This window comes from Carcharodon carcharias, chromosome 15 (genome assembly GCF_017639515.1).
Source record: "Carcharodon carcharias isolate sCarCar2 chromosome 15, sCarCar2.pri, whole genome shotgun sequence".
Lineage (NCBI taxonomy): Eukaryota > Metazoa > Chordata > Chondrichthyes > Lamniformes > Lamnidae > Carcharodon > Carcharodon carcharias.
The window spans coordinates 45183717-45194491 of NC_054481.1; the positions used below are offsets into that span (position 1 = coordinate 45183717).

Below are 10775 nucleotides of genomic sequence, written 5' to 3' on the forward strand. Positions count from 1 at the left end.
CTGTGGAGGTGCAACAGGTGCCTGTAGCTGGCCCAGATTATTTAAACGAGGCTTAAGCCAAATTTCAGGCCAGCCTCTGGCCTCCTTGTCCAGGCGCATGTCATGGTCTTTCACGCCTGAAATCAGGCACTGGTGATTTGTTAACTCATGTGTTCCTTTCAGTTACTGATGAGTAAAGTGTTGTGATGCACATTTCTGCTTTTAAAGGGCTATGACCATATTTAACATTGTTCTATCCTCAAACCTGGTCTCTTGGTAGTTGTGCAGCCCATTGTGGTGTTGAGCGGTACAGACTAGGAGCGTTCCAAATCCCTAAAACTACTCGCTGCTGAGTTAACCAATCACAGCTGAGACGAGGACCATTACAATAGACGTCGGTGTTCCTGGCCTTTGCTGAGTACTATTTGATTAGACTTCCCCGCACTCTCTGCTGCAAAGTGTATGAGTGGATGTTGGTGAAGGATGGCACTGGGCACAGCTGTGATGTGTTCAACTTGAGCAGCAGTCGAGGTGTGGGTGAAGAATGGCAGTCGGGCTAAGGTCCGAGTGGATGGCTCATCCCCAGCACAAGAGAGTGGGTGAGGGGAGAAAAGAAAGCAATTTGTTAAGAACAAATTTGATTAGAGTTGTACAAGATTATTCAGGGTTAGATGAGGTAGACCAGATGGTATGAGGATGTGGGGGACACAGAATTGAGGTTTTTGGTAAGAGTTGCGGGGGATGTTGGTGTGGGCGGGGGTTGGGGGGGGGGATTGGGGGCGGGGCAGAGAGAAGAGATGTGACTTGTGCAACAAATGGTAATATCCTGGAACCTGGTGCCTTCAAAGGTGGTGGAAACAGAGGTGATCAATGATTTCAGAAGGAAATTGAATGGGCACCTGAGGGAAATAAATTTGCAAGGCTGTGGGAATAGAATAGGGAAATGGGGCTGATTGGATTGCTCTACATAGAACCAACATGGACACAATGGGCCTAATGGCCTGCTTCTGTGCTGTAATGACACTATTGACTCAGCTTATCAACATCTAGATGTTCCTATAATGTGTTAATCATATTTCTTTCCTGGCTTTGCTACTGACTCAAGCTACTTTTTCTTGCCTACAGGGTTGCTACCCTTGACACAGAGTCTTTACCTCTCCTGACTGTTACGTTTATCACGGAGAGCAGTTTAGTGGCAGCGGTAAGTCATGTGGTAGAAATACACCAGTGTCCCTCCAACAGAATCTGGTAGCAGAGTGTCCCTGTGTCCACTTGCCACAGAAAGGACCAAGTTGCTTGGAGGCAAATTCTTTTCAAACATTTAAAGAAGTGATTTTACACTTCAACAAGGATGTCAAGATGCAGATGCAGAGATAATTTACTGGAATGGTGCAAGGGTTAAGGTATTTGTGATATGGAGAGATAGGAGAAGCAGGAATGTTTCTCCTGGGAACAGGAAAAGTTATAGGAGGCCTTGAAAATTATGAAGGGTTTTGGTAAACGATGAGGAACTGTCTCCATTGGAGGAGGGTCAGTGATCAGAGGGTACAGATTTAAGATAATTTGCAAAAGAACCAGCAGCAACTTGTCTTTAATGAAATGTTCCAAGGCACTTCACTGCACCGTTGTAAAATAACAATATATAACGCCCAATCACATCTTGGGTCGGTGACCAAGTGCTTGGTCAGAGGTAGGTTAAAGGTGTGTCCTAAAAGAGAAAAGCAAGCTAGAGAGGTGTAGGGAAGGTATTCCAGAGCTTAGGGGTTAGGCAATGGAAGGCACAGCCACCAATGTTGGGAGCAATTAAAATCGGGGATGTTCAAGGCCAGAATTAGATGAGCATAGGTATCTCAGAACGTTGCAGTTAGATTAGAGAGAGGGTGGTGTTTAAAGTAGAGAATATGCATAAATGGGTTTTTTTCTGATTGGCAGGATGTGACGAGTGGAGTCCCACAGGGGTCTGTACTGGGCCCTCAACTTTTTATGATTTACATAAATGACTTAGACGAGGGGAGTGAAGACATGGTAGCTAAATTTGCCGATGACACAAAGATAGGTAGGAAAGTATGTTGTGAAGAGGACATGAGGTTGCAGATGGATATAAATAGGTTGAGTGAGTGGGCAAAGATCTGGCAATGGAGTTTAATGTGGGAAAATGTGAAGTTCTTCACTTTGGCAGGAAGAACAAAAAAGCAGAATATTACTTAAATGGAAAATGGCTGCATAATTCTGAGCTGCAGAGGGATCTAGGTGTTCTAGTACATGAGTCACAAAAAGTTAGTGTGCAGGTACAGCAAGTGATTAAGAAGGTTAATGGAATGTTATCCTTTATTACGAGAGGGATTGAACATAAAAGTAAGGACGTTATGCTTCAGTTATACAGGGCATTGGTGAGATTGCATCTTGAATACTGTGTGCAGTTTTGGTCTCCTTATTTAAGGAAGAATGTAAATGCATTGGAGGTGGTTCAAAGGAAGTTGATACCTGGAATGAGTGGGTTGTCTTATGAGGAAAGGTTGGACAGACTGGGCTTGTTTCCACTGGAGTTTAGAAGAGTGAGGGGTGATTTTATTGAAGTATACAAGATCCTGAACGGCCTTGACAAGGTGGATGTTGAAAGAATATTTCCTCTTGTGGGTGAGTCCAGAACTAGGGGGCACTGTTTTAAAATTAGGGGTCAACCCTTTAGGACAGAGATGAGGAGAAATTTTTTGAGGGTTGTGTGACTTTGGAATTCTCTGTCTCAGAAGGTGGTGGAGGCGGGGTTATTGAATATTTTTAAGGCAGAGGAAGATAAATTCTTGTTAGGCAAAGGAATCAAAGATTATCAAGGTTATATAGGAATGTGGAAATTGAAACACAAGAAGAATCAGCCATGATCTTATTGAATGGCGGAGCAGGCTCGAGGGGCCGAATGGGCTATTCCTGTTCCCATTTCTTATGTTCTTAATGCCCTCCCCCATGGTGAGTTTGGTGACAGGGTGTGCATTTAATTGGGCGGGAGGGTAGCCCGCCACCTTCCTGCCTGTGCCTCGATTAAATCCCTGGTGGGAATGTTTGTGGCCTTCTTGCCCAGCTGCCAACTGAAGTTTTTTAAGTGGGCCCAATTAAGGGCTTCATCCTGGCATTGCTGGTATTCAACCAGGGGCAGGCAGTGGATTTTCCATGCAGGAAGCCTAGAAAGCGAACCCTGTCCGGATTGCTTAGTGGGGAGTGGCGGGGGGGGCGGGGGGGCCTCATCTAAATGCACTTGGTGTTTGATCGAGGGAACCGGACCCGACATTGGGAAGTGAGAGGGTGGCCACTGAGAGCTCAGCTTGCGGGCAAGACCCAAGTCACCTATATTAAACTTTGCCCCTTGGTGGTGGTGGTGGGGTAGTGGGGGGTGGGGGTGGGGGGGGGTGCTTTGGAGAGATTTGCAAGCAAGGATATGAATTTTAAAATCAAGGTGTTGCTTGACTGGAACCTAATTCAATGAACACAAGGCTGATAGGGGAACTAAAGGTGAGATGGGGAGAATTTTATTTTTATACAGTGAGTTATGATTTGCCTGGAAGGGCAGTGGAAGAAGATGCAATACTAACTTTCAAAAGGGAATTGGATATATATTTGGGAGTGTAATGGGTAATAGAATAGCCATGCCAATGAGTGTAGACCATGATGTGTCAGTGCCTTCTGCAGTCACGTGCTAGACTGTGCTCAGGAGAGATAAGAAATGGCTCAGTGGGTATGCACATAGCCTGTGCTAAGCTGATACCAACCTGAAGAGACTGCCCCAGGCTGAGTTACCTTGGGTAGCATTTGGAAAAGTAAGTTGGCCTAGCACCCCAGCTAGGAAGAGGGGAAACATCAGTCAGAATGCTCATTCCAGACTGCTGCCAAGTCATCCCTGATGTGCATGTGTAGACATGAGCTGAAGACGGGACCAGGTTTCACACTTGATACCCTGTGGAAGTGAGCCCAGCTGACTAGGCTTACACATGGTGGATGGCCCTTGAGGGAATTACTGAAAGACTCCTAGTACCTGATGGCCTCAGCCCAACATGGGTTGATGCCTTAGAGAGAAGGAAATTAGCAGAATTTTTTTCTAAGTGTTACATTGAATCACTTGAGTGTAGTGTTTTGAATATCTGCACATCAACAGAAGATGACCTGGGGCAGTGAGCTGTAACATTCAGTCCCTGGATGTAAGTAAATTGCAATTTAATGGACTGAGGATTCACTTTTTTGTCTGCTGTCTTCTCACAGGGTCATGACTGCTACCCAGCGCTGTTCACTTACGACAGCAGCAAAGACACAGTGATATTTGGCAAGAAGCTGGATGTTCCCAAGCAGAACGTGCAGCGTGGAATGTCAGCTTTGGCAAAGTTCAGGAACCTGGACAAGCATGCATCGGCTGATGTCAACAATGCCAACCTTGAGACCCTACACAAGAACAGCATCAGGTAAGGAGTGGAGCACGCTCTCTCTCTCCCAAATACGTACCACTTTACTCTTCTCCACATTGAATTTCATCTACTATGCTTCTGCCCAATGTACTATTGTGAAGTCTACAACTATCCTCATCATTACCATTATTGGCCAAGTTTTGTATCATCTGCAAATTTTATAATGCTTCTCTCCATACCTGAGTCTAGTCCATTTATAAACATTGAAAAGAACAACGAGCCTAAAACTGACCCTTGGTGTGAGACTTAAGTGAAGGAATTTGAGGGGAAGAAAAAAAATGGAGAGATTGAATCAGATACAATGAAAAGAAGTAATTAGGTGACCCAAGCTCGAATTCTAAAACCTGAGCAGCCAATGTAGAATTATAAAGTATGCAGCACAGGAGGGAGCCATTCAGCCCATCATACCTGTTCCAGCTCACTGAGACAGCTATTCACTGAACTCAATTTGATTACCATTATTTCCCCCACACATTTTTACTGTTTAAAAAAAATATATATTTATCTACAGCTGTGTCGCATGGAAGTGGCAAAGTTGAACCATCAGAGTTATCACCGTAATGAAACAAGCCTGCATCAGCTGTCTACCATACCTGCTTCTGAGGGAAATTCAGTTGCAGTGTGATCTGTGAGGAATCATTTTCCATTTTCAATGGAAAGCAAAGAGATTTTGCAACTTACAAGTAACAGAATCACAGCATTGTTACGGCAAAGAAGGAGGCCATTTGGCCCATCATGTCAACACTAGCTCTCTGAATGAGCAACTCGCCTAGTGGCTTTCTCCCATCTTCTCCCCATAATTTTGTAGGTTGTTCACAAACAACTTCAAAAAAAGCTCCTGGTGATAATTCTCTGATAAATATGCCTTCCTCATCTGTCAGTATATTGTTTCAGAAAGCTCCCATCTCTGATGTGCACTCTCTGCTGCACCTGCTCCATTGTGGCCAGTTACAACACCTGACTACGGATCCCCACCCCATTGTACCACAGTCCCATCTTTATAGTTTGGGCGAGAGAGAGCAGATGTTGTTCAAGAAGTTTTCCTGGAGAAATGTCACTGCGCAGCAGGACCCAAGAGGTTGAAGGAACAGCTGAGTCAGCAAAAGGGTAAAGAAAATTCTTCTGAACACTGAGCAAGGTGGGAAAAAGGGAGTTGGCATCAAGCGTGGAAAAAGGGAATGAAAAGGTTGTGCAGCTCAGTAGGTGCAGTGGACGAGAAGGGTTTCTCGTAGCAAAAACTTAGAAAATAGGAGTAGTCCTTTCAAGCCTGCTCCACCATTCAGTATGATCATGACTGACCCTCTGTCTCAACGTCTTACTCCTGCGCTCTCCACATATACCTTGAAGCCTTTAGAGTCCAGAAATCTATCTGATAATTTCTTTCTTAAATATATTCAGTGACTTGGCCGCCACAGCCTTTTGTGGTAGAAATTCCATAGGTTCACCATTCTCTGAGTGAAGAAGTTTCTCTTCATGTCAGTCCTAAATGACCTACTTCATATCCTGAGACTGTGACCCCTTGTTCTAGACACCCCAGCCAGAGGAAACATCATCCCTGCATCTGTGTCCTGCCCTGTCAGAATTTTATACATTTCAATGAGATCCCCTTTCATTCTTCTAAACTCCAGGGAATACAGGCCTAGTCGACCCAATTTCTCCTCATACGACAATCCTGCCATCCGAGGAATCAGTCTGATGAAACAAAGTGACTTAGAGGGAGAATTGTGGAAGGCAGGACTGAAAGGAAGGGCCACTGATGTGGAGGAACAGGGAGAGAAACAGTTCAGCAATGATGAAAGAATGGGGAAGGTCACTGAAATTGGATTTTGGAAACGAGAAACAATGAAATCAAATTGACTCAGATGGGCAGAACTTGCATGTGAAAGGGAATTTAGTTATTGGTGTGCCTCTTAAGTCGAAAAATTAGTACCACAAAATTAATTATCTATGCAACACAACATATAAATAGTTATTTGGTAGTACAGAACTTGAATAAAGAGACATGTTGAAGCTTTTCGTCTTGCTCTCATCAGGACACTTCACAAGAATACCAATATAAGGGGAAAACAATTTGTACTGTATGTGAAGAGAATATTGATTGGTTGGCAAGTGGACTCTAGTAGAGATGTTACCATGGAGAATTCACCATCACTGGTGCATTCTTCATGGCAACGCCTCTACCAATCAGCAATCTCTTCACACACTATAAATTATTGTTTTCTCCTTATATTGGTATTCTTGTGAAGTGTCCTGATGAGTGCAAGCCGAAAAGCTTCGACATATCTCTTTTTCTCAGCAATACTGAGCATACTTTTCTAAAAATGAGCTCAGGAGATCACTAAGACTAATGAAAATATGTTACTTCATGAGATATTGAGACCTTCAACTTGTCTGGATTATATATTTTTTCCACCCAACATGATTTAAACTTTATTTATTTTCTTGTAATGAATTCCAACATTCTGGGTGACTCAATACACCACACCCACAGAAACTTTACATCCACAGAAACTGGCTTGAGCACAAGTTCCCACTTGCATTCATTACGTAGTGTCTAATATTGCATTTTCCATTGATTCCATTATTTTGTAGGGTTTTATTTTTGCCCAAGTTTGATGTTTTATTTGCCACTTTGAGCACTTCTTTTACCTACAAATCATTCCCCAGTGAACAAGCTTCTCATCTGTCCTTGGGGCCTTTGCAAAGGACCATCCTACCCTTCCTTAGTTTGCTTATCTAACAAAAGTGAGTGCACTCCAAATATAATTCATTTGGCTGTGAAATACCATGTTAAGGTTATTAAGGGCAGAGTGACTGAGAACTTGAACAAATGTAAACTGATCAGAGAGAGCTAACATGGGTTTGTAAATGATAAATCCTATCAAACTAACCTATTTCAATTTTTTGAGGTCACCAATGTAATAGATATGGGAATGTCTATAGATATCCTCTTTATGGATTTCCAGAAGGCATTGGATAAGGTTCCACGCAAGACACTGTTAGCAAAACAAAGGCATAGAATTGGGTCTTGGAAACAAAGGTAGAGAATATGTGAAAATGAGAGGGGCAAATGGAATTGCAGTACAGATCAGCCATAACCTAATTGAATGAGGAACAGGCTTGAGCGGTTGAATGACCTACTCCTATGTTCCTCAGTTGCATGATATTTTATAGTATCCTTCTTCACCTTGATTCTGTATACCTTGCTATTTGCCTGCCTCTGAACTAGCTTCCTGCAATGAGAACAAACATCCTTAAATTTATTCACATTACCTTAATTTATGGCTTGCAGTTTGCCACTGAGTAGGTTACATATGAGCAGTTTGTCACTTGAGAAACCAATTGACGTTTGAGGTACTAAATTTCATAGCATTCTAGTACAAATTCTGAAAGAATTAAAAACAAGGATGTTTTTTTGACTCGATGGCCCATTAATTATATCTTAACAAAATTAAGGTATAATGCTAACTGGCTGAATTCCTGGATTTCTGTTCAGCGGTTAGAACCAACTAGACCAACCAGAGCTCTCCATAACACTGCATTATCTATTATAAAAGGCAAGACAGTCCTTTAAGTCTGGCTTCTGGCCTCAAAACCTTTGATCCTGCTACTGCTTTTATTTTACTGTTAGTGAGTGGGCTGTCCAGCCCATTGCTGAAGTTTTGAGTGCACAAACAGACCAGAAAGCAGATCAGACTGTCTCGCCCTCCCCTTGACTCTACTGTCATGTCTCTCCCAACAACTCATATATGGAAGCAGCTACTTTACTATTTGACAGCAAGGTCACCACCATCTACTGGTGCGTTTCAGCTGAGATGAATGATTCGCTGTCACTCGGGTACACAACGTGCTGTTCCACTGCCTTTTTACACTACATCGCAATGCCCTGGGCTCCATGTGAAGAATGTAGGAAGTTACAGGATGTCACAATGAACAAAACTTCCGCCTGGTTTCTGTATTTTTCAATTATATGAAAGGAAAATCAGAACTTTGACCGTAACTCCTCATTTTTTGTTACAGCCAAATCTCCATTATTGAGGGTGGAAAGAAGAATTGTTCTAAGTTTTGCACCACTGGTATGGATGGTGGAATGGCTCTCTGGGATATTAAGGTAAAATTTATGCTGACCTCTTTCCTCCACCTGATATCAAGTTCAGGAACAGCCTGTAGAATCACAGTGTAATGCATGAGTGTGCTGCTGAGTGTGGTACTGGGCCTCATAGGGCAGGAGACTTGATCCATGATCTCATTTAAGTGAGTTGATCTCAGCCAAAGAAGCACTTGGAACCTGCTCTGATTTGCCTCAGCACCCCTGGTCTAGTAAGATGGAAGAATAAGGAGTCAGTATTCCCACCTAGAAGGATATGTGCGTGCAAGTAGGGTGAAAAAAAAGGAGTCCCTCTTGATGAAATAGAAAAACATTCCATATGTTGGCAGCCTATGTTAAAGGTGCAAGTTGTTGCTGGCTGTTGCGTTATTTTTAAAAAGAACTGTTACAGGAATTTAATAAAACTATTTATGTTGTGGTTCATTCACTATTCACGTTAAGTGTAACTGGCCCCTGGAACCTCATGTATTCCAAATACCACCCCTGCTATCTTCATTACAGCATCCCCTTAAAAATCAGGCCACATTGCTGACTTTAACCATTTGGCCACCAGGCCACTAGTGGATTGAGTCTTTTTTATCTTCCCAATTGAAGAAGCAAAAGTTCCCCTCTCACAACCAGCTTTATGGGCTGCACCTGGTATTAAATTAGTATTGTGACTGGGACTACAGTGCAAAGCTGCTTACAGCTCGGCACAAGCTGGGATAACTCAAAAGGCCATAGGGCTGGAGGCCGGTTAGAGAAATTGAAAAAATCCCACTGTTCTTGGAAGTTGAGATATTTTTCTAATGTTTTTAAAATGGAATGGGAGAAGTTTTGTTTGGTATCTGGCCTGTGATCTACTAAGCCTGAGTCTGCTCATTGCTGACACCGGGAGCCAAACTTGGAGATTGCTGCATTTACCCAACATTATTGCATCCCTCACCTCTTACAAAACAGCACAGAAAAAATATTTTTTAAAGGATACATTGGCAGCCTCTTTATTTTTAAAACCTCACTAAGCTGTTTTATATTTTTTCCCCCACAGACCCTGGAGGCTGATTTGAAAGATTTGAAGATTGTCTGAATCACTGGACTAATCTCTTTGAAACCTGCAAGTCCTTATATTGTCCTGCCAGTCTTTCTTATACACCTCGCTTAACGCAACATGATTTCCATAAGGCAAAAAATGTCAAAATGGGTATCACCCTGTTATTATATTCTATGTACCGAACAATATTATGTAGTATTGCCTGGTACTCTTAAAGGTACAGGAGTCTTGAACTCAGTGAATTGCTTTACTTTTGAATGCTGCATATGGTGCCTTGGGCAAGTCCCAGTTACTATCCTCAGGGGTTTGTCAATTTAAACTTTAGGATTTTTCTTTTACTGAAAATGGAGCAAGAATCTGCGCTGTTTAATTAATTTGAGGCTGTCTTTGCTGGTCATAAGATGAAATCTGTATCAAAATTCTTGCAATAATAAAAAGTGAACTGATCAAGCACATTTTAGTTTTCCTATTTTTTTTCTTCCGGTTGTAGTTGAGGATAAACAAAGCTTCTGAATAACCAATTATTCCACTGAATTTGGACAATAAGCAAAATACCACATTATCTGTGGTGCAGGCAGACAAGCAGTGTCAGGTATCCTACAGGATGTGTACTTGAAGTGTTTTGTCTGTTTTCTGCCCATTGTTAGCCTGACCTGAAGGTTTTTAGTGATAAAAACAAAAAACTGCGGATGCTGGAAATCCAAAACAAAAACCGAATTACCTGGAAAAACCCAGCAGGTCTGGCAGCATCGGCGGAGAAGAAAAGAGTTGACATTTCGAGTCCTCATGATCCTTCCACAGAAGGGTCTGTGGAAGGGTCATGAGGACTCGAAACATCAACTCTTTTCTTCTCCGCCGATGCTGCCAGACCTGCTGAGTTTTTCCAGGTAATTCTGTTTTTGTGAAGGTTTTTAGTGTCTCCTGTTTCTGCTGTGGAGCTATTTTCCACATCTCATCATGATACCTCCTGGTGGCTCAACTGAGATAATCTTTTGTATTTTATTGAGCACTTTCGCCTTATTCAGCTTGCTTTTATTCAAATAATTTCTGTTCGGCCATAACTCATTGCAGAGAAGGTTAAGGGGAAATTTAATATAGGAGTTCAAAATTATGAAGGTTTTTGGTAAGAGTAAATAAGGAGAAATTATTTCCACTGGCATGAGGGTAGGTCACCAAAGGATAGACTTAAGTTAATTGGCAGAAGAGCTGG

The 10775-nt window shown here is 42.4% G+C and overlaps 1 protein-coding gene across 2 annotated transcripts in view; it reads left to right on the forward strand.

Moving 5' to 3' along the window:
* The window catches only part of arpc1b (actin related protein 2/3 complex, subunit 1B), a 42540-nt gene extending 32522 nt beyond the window's left edge, over positions 1 to 10018 (forward strand). For both annotated transcript variants that reach the window (XM_041207058.1, XM_041207060.1), the window contains 4 exons: positions 1105 to 1180; positions 4228 to 4424; positions 8448 to 8538; positions 9563 to 10018. In XM_041207058.1, the coding sequence (XP_041062992.1) occupies positions 1105 to 1180; positions 4228 to 4424; positions 8448 to 8538; positions 9563 to 9601 (403 nt within the window). In that variant the 3' untranslated portion in view covers positions 9602 to 10018. The remainder of the gene's footprint in view (positions 1 to 1104; positions 1181 to 4227; positions 4425 to 8447; positions 8539 to 9562) is intronic.
* Positions 10019 to 10775: the final 757 nt, after the last annotated feature.